This window comes from Diabrotica undecimpunctata, chromosome 3, assembly GCF_040954645.1.
Source record: "Diabrotica undecimpunctata isolate CICGRU chromosome 3, icDiaUnde3, whole genome shotgun sequence".
Classification (NCBI taxonomy): Eukaryota; Metazoa; Arthropoda; class Insecta; order Coleoptera; family Chrysomelidae; genus Diabrotica; species Diabrotica undecimpunctata.
The window spans coordinates 129,622,318-129,647,500 of NC_092805.1; the positions used below are offsets into that span (position 1 = coordinate 129,622,318).

At 34.7% G+C, this 25,183-nt stretch overlaps 1 protein-coding gene across 2 annotated transcripts in view; it reads left to right on the forward strand.

Moving 5' to 3' along the window:
- The window catches only part of LOC140437405 (juvenile hormone esterase-like), a 63,882-nt gene extending 39,465 nt beyond the window's left edge, over window positions 1–24,417 (forward strand). For both annotated transcript variants that reach the window (XM_072526917.1, XM_072526918.1), the window contains exons 7-11: window positions 222–405; window positions 6,242–6,414; window positions 11,519–11,636; window positions 11,900–12,026; window positions 24,162–24,417. In XM_072526917.1, the coding sequence (XP_072383018.1) occupies window positions 222–405; window positions 6,242–6,414; window positions 11,519–11,636; window positions 11,900–12,026; window positions 24,162–24,333 (774 nt within the window). In that variant the 3' untranslated portion in view covers window positions 24,334–24,417. The remainder of the gene's footprint in view (window positions 1–221; window positions 406–6,241; window positions 6,415–11,518; window positions 11,637–11,899; window positions 12,027–24,161) is intronic.
- The last annotated feature ends 766 nt before the right edge of the window (window positions 24,418–25,183 follow it).

The following is a 25,183-nucleotide window of genomic DNA, read 5'->3' on the forward strand; positions in this document are numbered from 1 at the left end:
CTAACCAAAAGACGTTTTTAAATTAAACTTAAAATACGTGAAAAAAATTGGATAAACAATTGAATAGACAGTACACTAAAACCTCACTAAATTCGACTAATGTAGCTGTTAGAAGATATTTGTATAACGGCAACTATCAAACACCAAATTCTAAATTGCGGCAAAAAGTTTTCTGAAATTTTAGTTATCCTAAATATTTTTTAGAAGTAAGTATTTTGTAGATGCATTCGGATGAACTCTTAGGTTTTATGAATGGTGATTATTGGAAACCCATTATTGAAAGTGGTAGTAGTATTGATGCTTATGTAACTGGACCTATGCAAGAAAATTTTATGAAAGGAAATTTTCTTAGGGTACCTACGCTTATCGGTTTTACGTCAGAGGAATCATTAACATTTTTACTTGGTAAGTAAGCATTTTTAGATTATTTTTTAATGGATGTAATATAAATTCGTAAACAATTAAGCCGTCAATTAATCTAACTTCTTTTTAATTAAATAGACTACATTTTTTGTTTTGTATATAGTCTGGTAAGCTAGTAGCACAGTTGTGCCCTTTGCTCTTCAGAAAGGAGTTTTTAAATTTATTTGAGAAAGTGCCGAAACAGGTGCGGTGATAATAAATTCTAATAACTTTTGTAAAACAAATGGAATCTATTTTTATCTAAAAGGAATTTTTATCTAAAACAAAAGGAATGGGTTCCCAGGTAGGTAGACCATACAGTAATGGCAAATCCCACTCCTTTGGAGAAAAGGACAGCTTCATGGAATCTTTGGGAAGCAAGAAATCGCTAAAAACCACACGGTTAAACATCGCAACTCTAAATATAAGGTCCTTAAGCAAAGACGAAAAAAGTCTACAAACTCAAAGAAGACATCAAGGACTTAAAATGGGACATAATTGGTCTAGCAGAGGTAAAAAGAAAAGGGGAAGAGTGCATAACACTAGAGTCCAAAAACGTCCTATATTACAAAGGGCGAGAAGAACAAAGTCTAGATGGCGTAGGATTTCTAATTTCCAAGAAATATGCACATAAAGTAGAGCAAATCGTAGGAATATCTGAAAGAATTGCAATGATTAGGTTAAATGTAAACGAGAACATCTCCCTGAAAATTATTCAAGTATACGCTCCAACCGCAGCACATCCCGATAAAGAGATAGACTAATTTTATAAGAAAATTGCAGAAACTAGCACGAATTATCACAGCACGTATACGATGATAATAGGAGACTTCACCGCTAAGATCGGACAACGACATGAAAAAACCGAAAACTTTATAGGACAATTTGGCTCTGCAGTTAGAAACGAGAGAGGAGAAACCTTGGTTAACTTCTTTCAAGCCCACAAATACTATGCAATGAACATATTCTATAAGAAAAAACCTCAAAGAAAGTGGACGTGGCTATCCCCAGACGGAAAAACTGGGAACGAAATAGATTAAATACTGAGTAATAAAACATATATCATACAGGACGTAACAGTAATTAATACTGCGTCAGTAACTAGCGACCACTGAATGGTTAGAGCCTAATTAGAGATAAAACATAATAAAAATAGAAATAAATTTAGAAAAACTTGGAATATAGACACAGATAAACTAAAATCTAATACAGAACAATATAAAAGCAAGTTAAAACCTGCACAAGTATTAAATCTAGATAAACTTAGCTTAAATGAAATCAATGAAGTCATAACAAAAGAACTATTAAATGCAAGCTCAGAAGTGGCAACCGCTAACAGAAAACAAAAATCCAACATAAGTGTAGAATGACAAAACATGCTGAAACAAAGAAATGATCTTCTGAGACAAAACAAAAGAGACACCGCAGAATTTAAGGAACTTAATCGAGTAATAAGAAAACAGACAAAAGAGGACAATAAAAAACATCAAGAAAACCGTATGGAACAAATCATAGAGAAAAACCGAAGTCTCAAATGCACCAAACCGAAACTAGGAAAGAAAAACATAATAACCATTAAAAATGAACAAGGACAACTAGAAAAAATTAATCTACTATTGCAAACTCAATTGAACGCTGATCTGTACCGTTCCAGAAACGATCCCCTAACTCCTCCTATCCTCTGCTGAAAAAGCAGATAACAAATGTCAACTCAGAAGTGATCCCCCAAATAAGCCACGAATAAATAGAGCAGTAAAAGAAATAAAAAAGAATTAAGCTCCTGGAAGCGATGGAATCCTAGCAGAAATGCTGAAGGAAGGCGGAGAAGAAGCCATCACATATCTAAAAATACTATTTAATAAATGTCTATTCCAAGGCAACATACCCGAACAATGGAATACTGCTAAAACAATACTAATACACAAAGAGGGAGATACCACAGATCTGAAAAATTATCGACCAATTTTACTTCTTTCACAACTTTACAAAACCTGTACAAAGATTATTACAAACAGGTTAACAACCAAATTTTATAGATTATGAAAAAGCTTTTGATAGCGTAGAACTGTGGGAAATAGAAGAAGCATTATTCAACAACCGGATCGACTCCAGGTACAGAATTTTAATACATAATATTAACGAACAAGCTGAAATGATAGTGACGTTGGGTAATGGAATCGAAACACGACCAGTAAAAATCAACCGAGTAGTAAGACAAGGAGACACAATATCTCCAAAATTATTTACAGCTGCCCTAGAAGATATCTTTAAGTCAATAGACTGGGAATATAATGGAATCCCTATTAACGGAAGATACTTGAACCATCTTAGATACGTAGATGATAATGTAGTACTAATAGCAGACACGTGGAATGCACTGAATACGATGATTGAGGAGCTACACATAGAATCCCTAAAAAAGGACTGAAAATGAATTTCTGCAAAACTAAACTAATGTCAAACAAAGATGACAAACCTATGATAAACATCGAAGGGACAGAGATAGAACACGTAGATGAATATACATATCTAGGTCAAAATATCAAGGTAAGCAAAGAAAATCTTCTTCTTCTAGTTTCATGATCGTTATCGATCGTTAGATATTATGTTGGCTACCATATTCGCTATCGTGACTTTATTGACAGCAGCTCTAAATAACGATGTAGTTGATTTTCCATACCGTTGCCTTAGATTTTTCAGCCATGATGTTCTTCTTCTACCAGGACCACAATTACCTTGAACCTTTCCCTGAATAATCAGATGTAAAAGATCATATTTTTTAGGGTGTCTCATAATGTGACCGAAGTATTCCAGCTTGCGTTTCTTTATTATATTGACCAGTTGTGTTGTTTGGTTCAGCCGTCTAAGAATCTCCTCATTTCTAACTCTGTCGACCCAGCTTATTTTCAGTAGTCGTCTGTATACCCACATATCAAAGGCTGTCAAGTGTTTAAGGATAGCCTCAGTTAGAGTCCACGCTTCCATTCCATACAACAGGACAGGAAAGATGTAGCAAGATGTCATTCGAACTCTAAGGTCAATGCTAAGATCGTGACTGCAAAGTACGTTTCTCATTTTTACAAAGGCAGCTTGGGCTTGTTCTATTCGGCTTTTAATTTCTGCGGTTGGATCCCAGCTCTTATTGATATTACTGCCGGGATACACGAGTTTCTCTACTCTGTCCAGTGTGGCATCTCCGACTTTTATACCGTCATCCTGTATATAATTTTGTTTGCTAACTATCATATATTTAGTTTTCTTAACGTTGAGTTTTAATCCATACTGATGATCACAAGTCTGTTTTATTTTGTTCATTAGATTTTGAAGGTTTCCTCCGCAATTAGCAAACACTAAGGTATTGTCAGCATATCTAATATTGTTGACAGTTACTCCATTCACAATAATACCTTCGGTTGTCTCCATTAAGGCTTTCTTAAATATTTCCTCCGAATATAAGTTAAAAAGTAAAGGCGACAATATACAGCCTTGTCTCACTCCTCTTTTTATATTTATTTCATCCGACAGTTCTTGTTCAACCTTTATTCTTGCCACTTGATGCCAGTATAGATTTGTAATTATTCGTAGATCTTTATCGTCCAATCTAGCTGTTTCCAATATTTCTAGCATTTTGTTATGTCGGACTTTTATTTTGTGTTTTTGTGTCGGACTTATGTACACATTTTGATTTATATCTGTGCATCTCTGTACTAGCACCTGTATACTAAACAAGGCTTCTCTTGTACCCAAGTCACTCCTAAACCCAAATTGAGTATTGTTAACTCTGTCCTCTAACAGCGTGTAAATTCTGCTGTGTATTACTCGCAGGAAGATCTTCATAACGTGAGTTATCAAACTTACTGTCCGATAATCACCTCATGTCTTTGGATTATGTTTCTTAGGTATTGTGACAAATGTCCACTTTAACCAATCAGTTGATAATATCCCAGTGTCATAAATTCTGTTAAAGAGATTACACAGAGCTTTAATTCCATTTTCTCCCAAAAACTTTAGTATTTCAGCACATACTTCATCGGGGCCAAGTGCTTTTCCACTTTTTGCCGTTTGTATTGAATGTGTAACCTCACTTTCTGTTATAGATGGACCTGATATAGCAATGGGTGTATAGTGTTCTACTCTCTCATCTTCAAATAATTCAAAAATGTAGTTTTCCCATTCTTTTAACTGTTCATTGATGTCCAATATTCTGTGTCCGTTTCTGTCTTCTAAACTTTAGGATACTTGTTTCCGTTTGTTTCCAGTGACCTCTTTTAATTTCTTGTGCAGATGAAATGTATCGTGTTTCTTTTTATATTGTCCAATTTCATTACATTTTTTACAATTAAATTGTGTTTTTGCGTGTCTTATCTTCTGCCTGATTATTACGTGGATCCTCTTGTATTCATTTTTATCTTTATTTCTGACTTCTCTTCTTTGATCCATAAGTCTCAGTATTTCTTCTGTCATCCACCCTTGTTTTTTTCTTGCTTTTAGCGTACCCAATTTTGTTTCTTGAACAGTCTTTAAGATGTCTTTAATTCTCGTCCAGTTTTCCTCAGTACTTTCCTCTTTGCTATATACTATACTAATATACTAGTGATTTCTTGTTTTACAGTATTATTTAACATCTTTTCTCTATCAATAGTAACTGTTTGCTTATTCATCCTTGCAACATTTTTTAATCGCAGTCTTATTTTTCCTACTAAAATATTGTGATCTGTTGGTACATCTACGCCTGGATATGTTTTTACTGCTAATACTGAATTTGTGTTTCTCATTCGGAAGACTCTTATACGTACTTAAAAATAAAAATATACCTCAAAGACTGCGAACCAAAGTATTTAATTCCTGTATCCTACTTATACTTACATATGGAGCTCAAACCTGGACATTCACTAAAATAAACATGGATAAGATCAGAAAAACTCAGAGATCTATGGAACGACAGATGCTGTGCATCTCACTTAAAGACCACAAAACCAAGGAAAACATTCGTAATAGAACAAAAGTAAAAGATGCTGTCGAACTGGCAGCTAAACTAAAATGGAATTGGGCTGGACATAACGAACGTCTTACGGATGGCCGATGAAATAAAGAAATCGGGAATTGGCGGCCATATGAAGCCAAAAAACCACGAGGAAGACCGCAAATGCGATGGAGCGATGATATTAAAAGAACTGCAGGGCCAATGTGGAAACGTCTTACAAACAACAGAGATGAATCACGAGAATTAGGAGAGGCATATATTCGACAATCCAAATAGAGAAAAGGTCTTAAAAAAAATTGTGGAAATTCAAAAAATCTGGCATAGCACTTAAAATGGCAACTTTTAGTTGTTTGTAATTAATTGGTTCGCCAAGTGAAACAAAACAGTAAATCCTGCACCAAATATATTTTGACAGCAAAATGATAACACTAAATACTAACTGTGTTAGCCCTATTCAATTGACACGATTACTGGATAGAAATTTAAGATTACTTATTTATTATTACTTAAAATATAGTATTACATTTTATTGTCACTAATGTGTATTATTATTGTTACTATTTCTATTACGTATTATTTTAATAAAAATTTTAATTTAATTTATTAATATCAGAATGTATAAAAGCACGATAAATAATGCATATGTTGTGGATCTAATGCATTATCCTTGGTTTCTTATAATTCGAACAGCTGATGGTTTTATTTTTAAATATTAGTTTTTTCCCCAGTTTGCCTTAATTTTATACTACTAAATTAAATGAATAAACATAAAAATACAGTAAAATCATTAATAATCCTAACTGTAATGCAAGTTTAATAACAGAGTATCTTGATACATTGTATATATTTTTGTAGCGATGGCTGAAGATAAATATGAGAAAAGTGTGAAACAATTTGATGAGCATCCCGAACTTATGATATCGAATAAGTTAAATGCTCTTAGTGGGGAAATAAAAGATGTAGTTCAAGATTGGAAGAAAATCTACACCGAAGTACCATTTGCGCAAAACAAAGCTGCGTTTGTAAAAGTAAGTTATATGTATTGGAACGTACGTGTACTTAACCATAAAATGATCAGTTTTCATTTATATAATGTATTTTTTTTAAGTTTACCATACGATATTGTCTTATCACTAACTAAAACTAATAACACAGCTTCTTATATCCGAAAATGCTAATACTAGAATCATCTGGAAGAGTCCACCTCTATTCTTCACTACGTATTGTCCTCACCGACATCCGTTTCGCCATACCGGCAAAGCAAAAAGGAAACAGGGTTCTTTTTTGATAAAATTAACAGGGTATTAAGGTATTACAATGTATTTGATATTTTAAATGGGTAAGTTAAGGGGTCAAAATTATTAGGGCGGAATAAATTCTTAAAAACCTAGTAGAGCACTGTGATATTTAAAAAATATTTTTTTTAAATTTTGAATCGAATATTAAGCTAGCGGGAGTGTTTCCAAACAGGATTGTTTTGGGAGTGGAAAATTATCTGAGTGGTCAATGTTTAGTAAAAACTTAACAGAACACTTTTTAATTTCTGTTAGATTAGATTAGATTAAGAGAGGTGGCCTTTCGGTCTATTCCACTGCGACCTTTTCAGATCTATTGTGGTCCTCTAGTCCTAGATAACATTCTCTAGCCTGACCCTTTTTATAAAGTCTAGTAGCTTTGAGACTGTACCTTCCATGTAGCTATTTGCCGGTGGATTTTCTTCTCTTAATGCAAAGAACCGCAAATTTGCCAGACTGTCACACTGACATAAAATGTGCTCTGCTGTTTCTTCTTCGAGGTGACAGAATCTGCACAGGTCATCATCTGATAATCCCATCAGCTTCAAGTGCCTATTCAGCTTACAGTGCCCTGTTAGAAGACCTACTATGACCTTGACTGTTTTCCTGTCTTTGCTTATTAGGTCTGCCGTAAATTTTGGCGAATGTTCTGTAATGAACTGTTTCGCCCGTCTTTGTCCTGGTGAATTCCTCCACCATTCCAGAGATTTGCGAGCTACCCACTTCCTTGTAGCCGTTCTTGTTACTGATTTAGCAACTCCGCAGAAGGGTTCCGGTCCAATGAATGGCAATGATGAGCCTTGTTTGGCCATTTCATCTGCTTTTTCATTGCCCTTATGACCCTCGTGCCCCGGTACCCAGGCTACCGTAACCTTGCTACGGTCTCCTAGTTTATTTAGGGCACGCACGCAATCCCATACTAGCTTAGAATTGACCTCTACAGAATTGAGTGCCTTAAGCGCTGCCTGACTATCTGTGAAGATGGCAACTGAACAGAACGTTCTTTCCTGCCTTTCTATTTCTTCCACGCAGTGATGGATTGCAGTTATTTCGGCCTGGAAAACTGTCACGTCCTTAGATAGACTTACCGGGAAATCTATCCCTTGATTTGTCCCTACTATGCCGGCTCCCACACCCTCTAATGTTTTTGAGCCATCCGTGTACCAGGTAGCAGCAGCTTGTATGGGTACACCTTTATTCCAGTCTTCCCTGCCTGGTATCTTAATTGTGAACTTATTGTTAAAGCTATATCTCGTAACTGTTGCATCGATAGGTTTCCCCATCACAATATCGGCTTTTAGCTCCTCGATTAGCTTTCTGTTGTCAGTACCATGCATCTGGCTTATATGTCGCTGCCTATGGATTAATCTGTGCATCACGGATCTGGCTTCGCCCTGTATAAAGATATGAAGTGGTGGTAGATTCAACAGGACTTCCAGCGATGCAGTAGGAGTTGTTTTTAAGGCCCCCGTAATACACAAGCATGCTAGCCTTTGTGTATTACCTAGCAGCCTTATTGCTCCCACTTGCTGCGTCTTTGTCCACCACGTCACCGAGCCATAGGTTATCATGGGTCTAATCCCCCTTGTATATTACCATAGAGTCATTTTGGGGTTAAGTCCCCAATTCTTACTTTTAGGTTTTTAGAATGTGAGTATTCCATGTAAGCCTATGATCAAAATATACCTCAAGGTATTTTGTTTCTTTGGCAAATGAAATCTCTGTTCTTCCCAGCACCGGTGGTTTTAGGCCTTGTAGTGCTGTTTTTTGGTGAAGTTGACAATTTGTGTTTTCTGAGCATTGACTATCAGTCTCTCTTGTTTACACCAGTCGTCAACTATATTTAGGGCTGCTTGCATTCTCTCAGACACTACCTGAGCAAACCTGCCTCTGACAACGATTGCTATATCGTCAGCATATCCTAGACAATAAAAGTCTTCTGTGGACAGATTTCTGAGGAGATCATCTACCAAGGTTGCCCAAAGTAGAGGGGACAGAACTCCTCCTTGTGGACAGCCTCCACCTACTTTTGCTTTGATGGTTGCTTCACCCAGAGTGGACATTACTGTCCTATTCTTCAGGGATGCCCTTATCCATCTGCATATTACCGCAGGTGCGCCTCGTCTACTCATAGCCCCTATCAAAGAACTGGTGGTAACATTATTAAATGCCCCTTCTATATTTAAAAAAGCGGCCATTGCTATCTCTTTGTCTTCCATTGACTTTGAGATAAGCCTATTTAGATCATCCAACGCAGAGTCCGTAGATTTACCAGGTTGGTATGCATATTGACGATTGCTTAGAGGATTATCTTTTAGCACTTCGTCTCTGATGTACCTATCAAGAAGCCTTTCCAGCGTTTTTAATAGAAAAGAAGATAGGCTTATCGGTCTATATGACTTTGGAGTTAGGTCTGATACTTTACCTACCTTAGGAAAGTATATGACTTTGACCTTTTGCCATATTTCCGGTACGATCCCCCATGCTAAAGTGGCTTTGAGGAGCTTGCATAGGTGTGGTATCAATACCTCTAATCCCATATGCAACAGTATTGGATAATTTCTGTTAAGTAGAGGACAGTGAAATTGCAAAAAAAAATATATTATTTCACCTTAAATTTTAACCTAACAGAATTATTGACTTCCCACAAGAGTTAGATAAGGGGTGAAAAATTACTAGGGTGGTAATCAACTCGTAAAAACCTAACAGAATACAGTGGTATTTGAAAAATATTTTTTTTTTCAATTCCGCTGGTTTTAATATTAAGCTAGCGGTAACGTTTCCAAATAAGATTGGTTTGGGGAGGAAAATTATCAGAATGGTCAAAGTTTAGCGAAAGCATTGGATTCCGCTCATGCGTTCCGGCTAACTTAAGGGTCCTCAAGAAATATTGAATACAGCTAAACTGCAAAAATTAAGGCGCCAATAAGTTTTAACCTGAGACTTATAAAGGAACTCGAAATTAAATCAATTAAACAAATACTAGCCAAAGCATGGGAATATGATATGGACGTTTACAATATCTTTGTAAATTTTAAACAAGCCTATGATTCAATAGATAGAACAATTCTACCTAATATATTTGAAGAATTTGGCATACCATCAAAATTAATACGACTAGTACAAATGACAATGACAGAAACAGAAGTACAGGTATTCAGGGACAGATCACTGATGCGTTTACGATAACGCAAGGACTGAAACAAGGCGACGGACTAGCTTTAACGCTCTTTAATCTTGTTCTTGAATATGTAATTAGACGGTAAACGGTGAGCGGAAATAACATACTTACAAACAAATCTATCCAATTAACAGCAAACGCAGATAATATAAAGATAATGAGCAGAACAGTGAATGCAGCGGAAGAAACCTACGTTGAGTTAAAACAGAGTGCAGAAGCAGTAGGGCTAGCAATAAATACAAATAAAACAAAACTACTCATACAAACCAGATCAAATAGACCGGGGCAACAACACTTTATTGACGATATAGGACATGTAAATATATTCACATACCTAGGAATGGATCTGGTCGCAAGCAATGAAGAAGAACCGGAAATAAATAGAAGGCTTATGCTGGCAAATAAAGTCTATTTCGCGATGGGCCACATGTTCAAATCGCGAGACGTACACCGGAAAACAAAACTCCGGGTCTATAAAACAATAATCAGCCCCATAGTAAGTTATGGTTGTGAAATATGGGTGGTGACACAGAAATCTACCAATGCATTAAATGTGTTTGAAAGAAAAATATTACGTAGGATGCTGGGCCCAATAAGTGAAAACAACAACTGGCGAATTAGGTCTAATAGAGAAATATACGAGCAATATAGCTAACCAACTCTAGCACAATACACTGAACTGCAGAGATTACGGTGGGCAGGGCTCGTGGTCCGGATGCATGAGAATAGAATCCCCAGAAAATTACTAAATGCATGAATGCAGGGAAAAAGACCTGTTGGAAGACCTAAAAAGAAATGAGAAGACGAAGTCGATGAGGATGCCAGGAACTGCCTGGAAACGCGTTCATGGAACAGAACAGTGGTAAATCGAGATGATTGGAGAAGCCTGTTGAAGGAGGTCAAGGCCTGATTTGGGCTGTAGTGCCATTGGATGGATGGAAACAATAGATAGATCGAAATTTCACTTAAAGACTTCAAGATCAATAAAACTTCAAACAGAAAGAAACTATTTCTTAATACCGAAATTAATTGAATAATCAATAGTTAATTATTCTTACTATTCTTCTATTGGTGAGTTTCACAAAATTTAACAAACGAAAATTTACATCACTAGCCATTTTACCAGGTAAGCCAGGAAACTGATAATAAGCCGTATTATTTCTTTTATACTTTGGAGCAAAGCTTATTACATATTGAGAGGGGTATACAGTTGTGTTAAAAGTGGTGGTTATGTTTCCTTGAAAAAATATTAACACGTTTACCTTTAATTACACCCAGAACTAATTTATTATCAAAAGTGGAACTTTTAAGTGCATATTCTTAAAGTAAAAACTCTACGGAATTTTTTGGTACAGAACCGTCAAAAGTTTGAAAATTAAGAACATTGAAACATTACAGGGAGTATGTAAATATTACTCGGACTGTCTATGTTAGTTTTATTGTTCACAGAATGTAGGTTTTTAAATATATGACACATTTATAGAAAGATTGTTTTAAAGAAATGAAATTAAATTAAATTTGATCTGTTTGGTCTGTTTAAACTTTTGGATCAAGTATACCAGTAACTTTATTGGTAACTACTAGTTAATTATTTAATGCAATTTCATTAAAAAAACATATGTGCTTTATTAAATTTATATTTTATTGTATTTTTAGTATAGTAGTGATGCTGGTTACATTCATCCCACAACACGACAAGCAGAGCTGACTTCACAATTTGTTCCAGTTTATATGTACCAATTTGCATATGGAAAGCAATTCTTGAATATATCAGGTAAAATATTTGAAAACCTATTCTTCTATTGTAAAGGGACATTTTACTTAATTTCTAGAATTAGTGACATTTTTACTGACGTTGTTCAAGCGCAGCAAGCAAAACAGCGAAAATCATGGCCACATCGGCATTTATTGAAATAAATAAATTAATAATGTTGATTATGTTCATAAAAAGAGTGTTATTCAATAATACAGATCTCTGATACTTATATTTATTTTTTTATAGATTTGTTTTAAATACTTAATGTTAACACGTTTAAGGTACGGAGCATGTTGGACATGCAGAAGAGTTAATGTACTTGTGGAATATCCCCTTTCTTCCTGTTGTGATTGATGAACAATTCCTTAGCACTCTTATGACATTTTGGACAAACTTCATTAAAAACCAGTAAGTGTCAGCTATTCTTAATTAAAAACAGGTTTAAATGATTCATTTTAGATACACTATGGAAATAATAGATGTGAATTTTCCTTTATAAAACTTCTTAGAAACTTTTTAGGGATTCAGAAAATTGTACTTTTAATATTTTTATTTTTCATCGAATATAGTTGGTGATTATGGTCAAATTTACATAAAAGTTAATTAAGTTAAATTGCCATAACTAAATACATAACTAAGAAAATTGACAAAACTACTAGGACATTTATAAATAGAAAAAATAGTGAATACTTAATTATAAAAAATTAAAAAACTAGAATCACACAACCCAATTACAATTTTTATGAAAAAATATATGTACCGATCCCTGTAATCTCTACTATTACAAGAACTATTACTAATAGAAGTATTAACTCATTATGACCCGAGTTATTTTTTTTGTAATTTATTATAGAAACTAATATATTTTTGATATAAGGCTGAATGCTCGAATTTTTCAAAGTTAATATATTTGTATTAAAAATGTATCATAATAGACAAATTAACAATTTTTTAACCCAAAAACTCATTAACTAACAAAAAAAATATGTGTTACATAAATGTAACGCTAGGTCATTACAGTACTCTAACTAAAATAAAATAAATTCTTAAAAAACACAATAAAATTTATATTATAACTAGAATGCCTTCATATGAAAAGTATAATTGCAGTCAGTACACATGCCAACATCACATTTGCTACACATTGTTATGTATAAATATTAAAAGGTGATTGTTTCCGTCGTACCTTAGATTGTCTGAGATTCTATTAAGCGAGACACTGAATTTCGAAGAACTGGGTCTTCCTCCATGCTTTGAAGCATTTGTATATTTTTTAAGATATGACTGAGCAATACATCCTCTGAAATCTTATTGGGCAATATTGGGGTAGTGGTGCTTGTAGAGTATCCAGCTTTTACTATTACTTCCATCAATAAGCCATGTGAAGATACACCACCACCACTTCTTCTTCCAATTCTATATGTAGAGATGTTTTGGTCCATTAAACCCGTTCCTCTCATATTATTGTTATATTTGGCAATGATTTGCGGTCTTGGAATTTGCACATATTTTTTCTTTTTGCTATATCTACGCACAGTTCCCACAGGCGCAGCACCATAAGCTCCAGATTCAGCAGTCACAACGTTATTGTCTACCCACTTTATGAAAAAAATACCATGATCGCTGTTGATACATGAAGCAAAACTACCACGGTCCAAATTTTTCAATTCTTTTTTTCTCGGTAATCAACAAGTTTTAGGAATTCTGTCATCCCTAAAGCTTCCCGTAATATTATATCTTTTTAATTTCAAGTAGTTAAATACGTTTATATTAGTGAAAAGATTATCCACATAGAAATGATAAGGATATTTTTTATGTGGTATCTGCTCCAACATTTTTATCAGCGGAGTGGTAGGTTTACCAAAGGTTTCCTCAACTGTGGTGTGTATATCTTTTTGTTTGCCTTGGTAAAATTCAAAATCTACAAGATATCCATTGTAGGAATTAAGCGCTCACATCTTGAAACCAAATCTAATTGGCTTTGTTTTTATAAATTCCTTGCACCCGTGCTTGCCAAAGAATCATTGACTTATCATAAGACAGGTGCTCAACGGGAACAAAATGTTTATAAAAATTATTTTTTACCATATTTGCAAGCGGTTGGAGTTTAAAGAGTTTTTCATTAGCATCTACTTTGATGCTAATGAAAACTCAAAAAATGAGCAGATTTGATCTAGATATTTTTGGGATCTCAGAAACCTGGTGGCCTGGATCCGGTAAATGCACTACAGAAAGCGGAACATTCTTTTACTCAGGCAATGATGACCGCGATCATAGAAAAGGCGTCGGGATTATGATAACTAAAAGACTGGTGAGAGCTGTCACAGAGTTTGTACCATATTCCGACCGCACAGCCTTAGTAAAACTTGAAGCGAAGCCAAATAATCTCAACATCATACAGGTTTATGCACCAACTACAGACGCATCAGATGAAGTAGTGGAAAACTTTTATAGTGAAATCAAAGAACTACTTAAATTGACAAAGAAACATGATGTCAACATAATTATGGGAGATTTTAATTCCAAAATAGGGAAGGGCAGCTTTGAAGACGTAGTTGGACCCTATGGTCTTGGAACAAGGAACGAAAGGGGCGACCGACTTATACAATTTTGTCAAGAAGAAAACATGAGAGTTACCAACACATGGTTCCAACTCCACCCCCGTCGCCTTTATACTTGGAAATCTCCAGCCGATAGAGCTCAGAACATAATAAGAAATCAAATAGACTTCATTCTTATCAACGGTAGATTCAGCACAACTGTCAAAAGAGCTTGCACATACCCTGGAGCAGATGTCCCTTCTGACCACGTACTATTAGTGGCCGTCATAAAGATCGCTCTTTCATGCAAGAACAAGCCTGAAACTCAACAACATATAGCACTGGACAAACTGAAAGACCCAATGATACAAGCAGAATAATAAGCAATGAAACAAACGCACAAATTCAAATATTGACGACAAACATTGCCGAAGATCTAACACCAACATGGAATACGATTACAAGTGCTATAACAGACATCACGAAAAACAACTTAGGGTACAAACGAAATAACAAGAGGCAAAAATGGATGACAGACGAAATACTATTACTAATGGAAGAACGACGAAGACACAAGAATAAACAAGATGGCAGCAATATGTATGAAAACATTAACAGGCAAATAAAAGCAAAAATAAGAATAGCAAAAAATGAATGGCTTAAGCAACAATGTATCGATCTAGAACATTTACAACGACAGCACGACGACCGTAATTTACATAAAAAGCTTAAGGAGACTGCTGGAATATACAGAAAACGAAGACCAACCACCATAGTTAATCAGGATAACCAGATAGTGCTGGGTAAAAAGGAAAAAATTGATATATGGGAAAATTATATCCAGGAGCTCTTCCATGATGAAAGACCCATGAGTGAAGTTTATACAGACGACCAGCTGACTGGCCCTTCAATCACCAAAGAGGAGATAGAAAAGGCAATATTCATATCAAAAAACAATAAGGCACCTGAACCAGATGAAATTCCGTCAGAAATACTCAAATTACTGGATGAAAGGGGAATTTCAGCACTACACAAAATATTTAACTTAATTTATGAAACTAGCTGCTATCCTCAACAGTGGTTACGCTCTACCTTTATTCCCCTGCCCAAGAAAGTCAATGCAAAAAGATGTGATGATCACAGACTCATAAGCCTGATGAGTCACACTTTAAAGATATTCTTAAAAATACTACATCAAAGAGTATACAAAAAATGTGAATGGGACATCAGTGACTCCCAGTTCGGGTTTAGGCAAGGTTTAGGAACACGAGAAGCAATAGTAGCAACACAGGTGCTGGTCCAAAATTGTTACGATCAGAAGAAGGATGTGTTTCTATGCTTTTTAGATTACCAAAAAGCGTTTGATCGTGTCCAACACCACAAGTTAATGCAGATCCTCAAGAAAGTTGATATAGACCAAAAAGACATAAGATGCATTGAAAACTTGTACTGGCATCAAACGGCACAGTTAAAAATAGACAATTCTATATCCAAACCCATACATATAAGAAGGGGCGTTCGACAGGGATGTGTGCTTTCGCCTCTTTTATTTAACATTTATTCGGAAGTCATATTTCAAGAGTCTCTGGAGGATGCAAAGATGGGAATCAAAGTGAATGGAGTACTGATCAACAACATACGATATGCTGATGATGGTGTCTTAATTTGTGACAACATAGTCGATCTTCAACAACTTGTCACTATAATCGGAGAATACAGTAAGCGAATGGGATTAGAGATTAATACCAAAAAAACCAAATTTATGATCATCTCCAGAAACTTGGATGCACTTGAAAACTCCACCATAACACTGTATACTAAGTCCATTGAAAGAGTGAGTAAATTTAAATACCTGGGATCGTGGCTTTTTGAAGACTGGGCATCGGACAGGGAAGTAAAATGTCGCATTGAGCAAGCTCGACAAGCTTTCGTAAAATTCAAGAAGGTACTGACTTGTTCAAAGTTCGATCTTCAACTGAGACTAAGGTTTACTAAGTGCTACGTGTGGTCAGTGCTGCTATATGGCGTAGAGGGCTGGACACTCAAAATGAGGGATATAAACAGATTAGAAGCTTTCGAAATGTGGCTCTATCGCCGTATCCTAAAAATACCATGGACAGCGAAAATCACAAATATAGATGTCCTTAAAAGAATAAACCAAGAACGCCAACTTTTCGAAACCATCAAGAAAAGGAAAACGGCGTATCTAGGTCACATCATGCGAAATGAAAAATACCAGTTCCTCCAACTTAGAATCGAGGGTAAAATTGAAGGCAAGAGAGGAATGGGACGCAAGAAAATGTCCTGGCTCCGAAACATAAGGCAATGGACAGGGATTAACGACATACAATCTCTGATACATATTGCAAGAAATAGAGAATTAATGGAAAATGTGATCGCTAACATCCATTAGTGGATTTGCATCTAAAGAAGAAGAAGAATCTACTTTGAAGTTATATGCGCAGTGTATAAATCGCATTATCTGAGTGAATCTTTCCTGTCTCATGGCATTTAAAAAAAACATGATTTTTAAAAATGGCTTACCTTCTTGTTTCTGTTACTAATATTTGGATAATATTATCATCTAAAAATTTTTGAACATACCAACAGAATCTTCGACATCTTTTTTATTACTTTGCACAGCAAAAGGTCGTGCATGCGACGGAAACAATTCTCGTTCCAGTTGATAGTTAAGCGTTCCGTTAAGCTTAATTTTTTTGTGATATCGTTCTTCTCTTCCTGCTTTTCAAAATTCTAATTTTCTGTAGTTTCTCCGTCTGTGTTTTGTTCGAATGCATCATCTGAAAGAGCTTCGTTATCATTACTATCTCTATATTTCTTAAATCTAATTTCCACTTTGCACAGAAGTTGACGGCCAGTTAGATTATGTAAAGTGCCTCCCTCATCCTCATTTCCAGAATCCTCATCCGTTAATTCACTGGCATCCGGAGGATCAATGAAAATTTCATCTGCATCATCTATTATGCTAATTATATTGCTTCTTGTAGAGTTAAACCTCGTCTAGAAAGAAATAAAAAATATTAATACTTATTTCAAGGTTGAAAAGGACATGTACTCCAGAGAGCCTAGCGTTACATATATGTAACTCTACAATTCAAAGCTGTCAAACAGACAACAACATAAAAAGCATTATTTAACAGTGATCTTGTAAATATCATGCATTTTACTCTAAAAATAAGATTGTTGTAACACTTACTCGACACGAGTCGGGTATGTTATGCTCCACGATAATTGCTAAATTATATTATTAGTTGCTGCAGGAACTCACTAACTAAAACAACTATAATTATATTTATCAGCGTGGCTTTGCACATAATGCTTTTTATGTTTGTTTTGAATGCCTTACACCGCTATCTAAGTGATTATAGCCAAACTGAAACTTCATGTACAGTTTTCTAAATACCTCTGCAAGTGTTACATAAAAGTAACACTACGTCATATTGGGTTAATATTAGGTATATATGGGATTAAGCCACAATTATTGGTTGTAATAAAAATCACATTTTTAACTAACTAATGTTTGACGTTTTGATTTCCATTCCGGAAATCGTTTTCAAAAAATATTATCATACAAATTCTGGGACATGTATAACCAAAGTTCTTGTTATTGGTTATGTCATTTTAAAATTGACATGCTTGACCCCAATCTTGTTGCTCAAGCTCTCAGTGTAACATGAAATTTAATGAACACTATATAAATATTGTTAATAAGGCGTACAAAATATTGGGATTTGTAATAAGAAATTCCAAACACTTTAGTATAAACACAACCATTAGACTATATAACGCTTTAGTCAGACCAAACTTGGAATATGCATCAGTGGTATGGACTCCTGAAGCCAAAGTTCATAGTAATCATATAGAAAAGGTACAAAAAAGATTTCTAAGATATTTATACCTTAAGAAATACAATGTGTATACTCACCTTACGTCATCAAAAGAGTTGCTTCAAATATTTGGCTTGCAGTCATTAGAGCAAAGAAGAAACATGCATTGTGTTGTGTTTATTCATAATATCATTAACAATGTTAAATATAAGACATGTGGTTTGATCAACTTTATTAGGTTACATGTGCCAAAGGTCAACCTAAGGGTAAACAGTAATGACCTATTTTCTTGTAGTCCATATAATTCTTGTGCAATAATAAACTATATGCAATATCAGTGTAATGAGTTAATAAAGATCTGTGATATAGACCTCTTTACCTGTAGTGTAAGGGATATTAAAAAATGTTATGAATAGATAAGTAATGGACTGAATTTTAAAATTTTATTAACTTGTGTCTTTTTTTTAATGTGTTTTACTTTCTGTGTTTTTATTTTGTACTTGTGTGTATATTGTAGTATATTGTATTTTTTGTGTGTATATTTTTATACCAAGTAATGAGCACTCTTACATGTAATTACTACCTAGGTGGTGTTTTAATAAATAAATAAATAAACAGCATGTAATAGCTGAACAAAATTTAAGGATGGTGATTTTACCCTCGGAATATCAAATTTTGACTGTTTTGTTTTTTATGTGAAAAAATTCGAATGTAATTATAAGTTCGAGTTGTTTCTAATTCCCCGTGTCCGATTCTTCTCGATCGACGATGATAAAATAAAATGTCAAAGTTGAGGAGTAAAATACAGTTCTATTGAGGTAAAAATTTTTAATAGACTGCCTCCCAAACTAGTCCCGGAGCTATATTTATTATTCGCTATTGTGACCTCCTTCTTCTTTAAGTGCCATCTCCACGACAAAGGTTGGCAATCATCATGGCTATTTTGACCTTTAAGGCAGCTGCTCTGAACAATTGTCTTAAGCTGCAACCAAACCACTCTCTCAGGTTCTTCAACCAGGAAACGCGTCTTCTTCCTACGCTTCTCATACCCTCTACTTTTCCTTGAATTATGAGTATCAAGACGTTGTATCTTTCGCCTCTCATCACATGTCCGAGATACTGCAATTTCCTTTCTTTTATTGTATTTTCCATTTTCCTCTTTCTGCCTATTCTCCTGAACAGTTCTGTATTCGTGACTCTATCTAGCCATGTAATCCTTAATAATCTTCTCAATGTCCACATTTCAAACGCGTTAAGTCGATTTATTGTATTCCGGTCTAATGTCCATGATTCAGCTCCTTAGTAGAGTACACTGTGTACATAACATTAAATTAGCCTTATTCTGACGGTCAATGTCAGATCTTTGCTGCATAAAATCTTTTTCATTTTCACGAAGTTGTCACGTGCTTTTTCAATTCTGACTCTAGATGGTTCCAACACAAAGACTAATTTTATTTCTGTCATAATAGTCTTACTCGATTTGGTTTGGGCGACTATACCGCGAAATAGGAACGCCTTATAGATTTATTACAGAAGATGTCTAAATCCTGGCATTAAACTCTGCCAAACAGCCCTTTTAGCGGTTTCATTAGCGGGTTTTTCCTTGTCCGGTTTTCTACCTGATTCATAACAATTCAAATCTATTTTTCGACTTTGGTTTATTAGAGTTTATTTAAATTTATGCAGTCGATTTAAATGTTTAAATTTTGAAAATATTGTAAAGTTGTGAAAAAAACAATAGGGAAAGAAAAGGAGAGTAGCTCAGTGGAGCTATGAAAAGAAAAATAAAACAAAAAAGAAAGAACTTTAAAAGAAGATGCCAAAATTTCTTTATTTTTCCATCAAACATATTCCCAAAGCGATTTAGATTACAGTAGTAAGTACTAGGTTTCTATCTACTAGTGTAACAATTCGCATCCAGTTTCATCTTACATATTGTAGGGCTTTGCAGCATAATTACACTACAGTAAAGTAAAAGGGTCCTTGTGATAAAAAAATATTTTATTATAGCATAAATTTTATTCTTAGATTTTCCTGTACCGCGTAGTCTGCCAGAGGTTCCAAAAATTCAAAAGATCACAACGAAAATCCAAATATGAGTGAAGAATTTCTTAATATCTCTTCATCAGATCAGGGAAAATTTTGGAAATTTTTGGAAAAAATGATTTTTAAATTGGCTTCATTCAAACCACAAGGACCGTTTTCAAAGGATCCACAAACAAAGCAAGCTTTTTGAATTTGTTGCTATTCCTACCTAAATACGGCTGGTACCTATAACAATTTTTAAGCTATGGCTGTGTTATTATAATATTTTGAAAAAAAAACATATTGTTATTTCTTTTGGTTGTTAGTAGATTGTCAAAGCAAATTATACTGTTCGGCATGGATTAACGGTGTTTCTGTTAGAAGCAATTTCACGCAAAGCAACACGTAAATTACCTGGAAGTGATGTTGCACCAGAGTGGAAAGTGGGGAAGCACGTGCGGGAGGTAACCCGGAAGGCTGCGAATAGGGCTGCTGTATTGGAGAGGGTAATACCCAACACGATGTTGTGCAATCGATCGTTCTCTATGCGGCACCAGTTTAGAGTGGTGAGGTAGAGATAACAGCTTACAGGAAGCTCATGACCTGAGTGAATAGAAGAAGTCTATTGCTAGTGACATACACCTACAGGACTGTGTCTGAGGCAGCCTTGTGGCCCATCATTGGATACATTCCGCTGGAGAGAGCTAGACTTTACTATGGCAGAGAGAAGAAGGGAGAGAGAAAGATGACAGGATGACAGGAGGATGAGATCCCGAACATAAGAGATTGGGTGAACTGTGGTCACAGGCGACTGTATTATTTCCAAACACAGGTACTAACGCAGGACAAGTGGTTTAGAGTGTACCTTTCTAGGTTTGAAAAGGCTAACAACGGATGAATTTCTATACTGCGGACACTTGGACACTGTGACACATACCATGTTAGAGTGCAACAGATGGATAGTAGAACGGACAGAATGGAAACAGAGATATGTGTAAACTTTGTTACAGTGACAGAAATGATTGAAAAAATGATTTAAAATAAACCAAGTTGGACCAGTATATTCAACTATATTTGTTCATACAGTGATCAAGAAGAAAGAGGAGGAAGAAAGACAGCTATACGAACGGCAAAGGTAAGAAAGAAAGATGCTGTACGTCAAGGCAATACGTTTTGATAAGACGCGAAAAGTGAGTTAGACTGTGTGGGTCAGACTGTGGGGAAGAAATAAATGCTCACTCAGCTGATAGTGATGCCGTACTAGAAAACGATGAGGGTCTTTCATGTCCTCTCTGGAGCGAGATTTTTCTAAAAAAGCCTGTTTTTAGGACCAAAAAAAAAAACACGGAAAAAAGAGGCAGGTAGCTTTCTTGCTGATTGTCTGTGGATACATTAAGGTAGTACTTCGAAAGTAATGCCTGCCTTACAGCGGCCATTCCTTTTCCGGATCGCTGGATGACAGAGGAGGGTCTGGTTTAGTAGGTATTGTGTCTTTTTTTGTGATAAGCACATCTTATAAAAGAGGTGAGTTATTATTTTCTTGTCCCATGGTGGGTTCTATTGATTCTTTTCTATTGCTAATGCTAATTGTAATTTATCCGAAATTTTGCATATATAAATATTTATCTAGTTGAAAATAAGTGATATCTGTGCAAAGTGATAGTGCCTCCATGATAGGTAATAAATTCTGTTTGGTTTTTGTTGACAGTATATAATCCCTTTCTAAGTTGCCTATTATTGTTTTTAAAGTTTTCTCCAATGATTCAGTAAAAAGACTAGTAATATCAAAACTAACTAGCCAATTGTTAGAATTGTAATTTATTTTCTGTAGTTTTTGTAAAAAATGTTGTGGCTTTTTAATGAAAGATGTAAATTTTTGAAACTCCATGTACGTGTGGTGTTCTGGTGTAATCTGGTGTTAATGTTCTTTTTGGCAGACTGTCAGGTATTCCTTAATATTGTGCTGTGTTTTATATACAGTGTGGAAACTACTTGGAATGAAATAAAATTGTTTGTGTCCTTATTATAGAAAATAATAAAAAACTCTGTGACACGTTAACTTTTAAATTTAAATGTGCGCTTTTTAAACATAAATTTAAATGAAGAGGGTGATCCACGTAAGTCTGGCATAGTCCATAAACCTTATTTTTAATTAAATACCCTGTATATTTTTATGTTTTTAAAATATTCTTAACAATCTGATTTCAACGAACTATATCATGTGGGGTCTATAATGGATAATACATAGTGTCAGTATATTGGGGAAAATTTCTGTTTAGTAACCGTGTTAACATTTTTTGTCATGAATAGGTAAAAACTGTCTAGATAGTCTGCTAATTAAACTAAATCGGTAAATAATGCAGATTTTTACCAATCAGTTGTTGGTGTGTTGACACTTTACATTAAAATAATAAATTCCTAATTAAAAGCTAATTTCTTGCAGAAATAAAAATGAAATATTTAATTGAGACCCACCGAATTGAGATTTTAATGATGATTGGTTACGGGGAGAATTGTGGAAGTCAAGTTGAAGTAGCAAACTTATTTAATCAGAGGTGTCCTCAGTTGATTAATATTGAACAACATACTGTGTCTAACATATATGCACAATACAGAGAACATGGACATGTAAAACCATGAAAAAGAAAACCGAACTTTATTCAAGATGAGGTAAAAGTGTATATTTTGTTAAGTGTCGCAGAGAATCCAACGTCAAGTTCACGTCAAATTGCACGTCAAAATAATGTGAGTCACACAACTGTCCTAAGGTATCTCCATGAAGAAAAACTTTATCCACATAAATTGACTTTTGTGCAGGAGCTAACAGAAGACGATCCAGATCGTAGAATGGATTTCTGCGAAAGAATGATGAATAAAATTAACAGAAATGAAATAGCTATTGGCACAAGTCTTTTTTCTGATGAACCAACATTTACATTGAACGAAAGTAAACCGACAAAACTGTAGATATTGGTCAGCGGAGAATCCTCATTATATGCGTGAGACACACACTCAGTATCCTCAAAAGCTGACTGTTTGGGTAGGTATTATAGGAGGTCATATTATTGGTTCTATATTTGTAGATGGTAATTTGACAGCGAAAAATATTTAAGCATTCTAAGAGTCGATGTTCTTCCTCAGTTGGCTAACTTATATCCCAATCCAATAGATCCGACCCTACCGCATGGAACTGTCTGGTTCCAGCAGGACGGTGCAATACTCCATTACTCTAATGGTGAGAAATTACTTGAATGAAATCTTCTTCAATATCTTCTCCAATATATTGAACGAAGAGGTACTATTGAGTGGCCAGCTAGGTCGCCAGATCTTACGCCTTTGGATTTTTTTTGTGAGGTTATCTCAAGAACAAAGTATATGCAACACAACCAACTAGCATTGAAGACCTCAAAGAATGGATAACTACAGAAATACGAAATATTTCACGGAATATTATATTATTCATAACAGACCCTACATGATATGGTTCGTTGAGATCAGGTTGTTAAGGAGCTTTTAAAAACATAAAAATATACAGGGTGTTTAATTTAAAATACAGATTATGAATTATGCCTGACTTGCGTGGATCACATTCAAATTTGTGTTTAAAAAGCGCACATTTAAATTTAAAAGTTAAGGTATCTCAACGTTTTTTATTATTTTCTAAAATAAGGACACAAATAATTTTATTCCATAAGTGGTTTCCACACTTTTGTTTTTTCGGTGATTTGGTTTGGTTGTTTTTTACATACATTTCCCAGAAACTGCATAATAATCTGTTTTAAAAACGATTTCCGGAGTGGAAATCGACACGTTAAACATTTGTTAGTTAAAAATGTGATTTTCTATAACCTAATACGAAATTCTCCATATAAAATAAATTTTGTATCCACATATGGATACACTGGTATGTAGGAGAGCTACTTTAATGTATCCATCGATGGATACTTGGTAGCGAATGGGTAAATTGTAACTAACTCCTTGTTTCTCCCTCAATTAATATTTACAATTGATTCATACAATTCATTACTCAAACTCTCTGTTTGACTTAAGAAAATTAATGTCCTGTCGTTTTATTGTTGGAGTCTTATACAGAAAACAAAAATATTTGATATTTATATTTTTTATTTTAGAAACCCTACACCATTTCATGATGGCAGCATTATGTGGCCTGAAGTTGAACCAAAAAATTTACAATATCTAAATATCAATGAAACCTTGGAGATAAGAACTAATCCAAGAAACTTTCTGGAAGTAAAAGAAATACGAGACAGATGTATAATAGAACCATATACAATATATTAAATTTTAAGGTTGTAAATAATATACAGCTATATCTATTTTAATTTTTACTTTATTAGTATAGGTACAATAAAAACTTGTAGTTGATTGCTATTTGTATAATTTGAAATATTTGGGAAGAAATTTTTTAAACAAATTTTAAAACTCACCTTTTTTGATCCGTAAAATATTTTTTAGGTTTAATGTATCATTGTAAACACAAAAGGTCACTTGTTAGTTTTCTCTAACGCTAACAGTTTTTGAGTTATAAGCGATTTAAAATCTGCAAAATGCGAAGATACGCATTTTCGAGAATTGAAAACTGATATGTAAATTATTATTTTTAAGATTGCCAAGTGTCTAAATTGAAGTTTAAATATTCAGTTTCAAGATTCTGAAGAGCAGTCGGAGCTTTTTTTAATTTAGACCGTTGTGTTTTAATTGTTAATTACAAGCATCCACCCCATTTTTATGCTGGCGCGCCACCCTATGTGGTGCGTAACTGTCCCCTTATACATATTTCATCCATCCAATGGCACTACAGCCCAAATTGGGCCTTGGCCTCCTTCAACAAGCTTCTCCAATCATTTCAATTTACCGCTGTTCTTTTCCATGAACGCGTTCCCAGGCAGTTCCTGGCATCCTCATCGACTTCGTCTTCCCATCTCTTTTTAGGTCTTCCAACAGGTCTTTTTCCCTGCATTCTTGAATTGAGTAATTTTCTGGGGATTCTATTCTTATGCATGCGGACCACGTGCCCTGCCCACTGTAATCTCTCCATCTAATTTTGATGGTATGCCAAATTCTTCCAATATATTAGGTAGAATTGTTCTATCGATTGAATCATACGCTTGTTTAAAATCTACAAAGATAT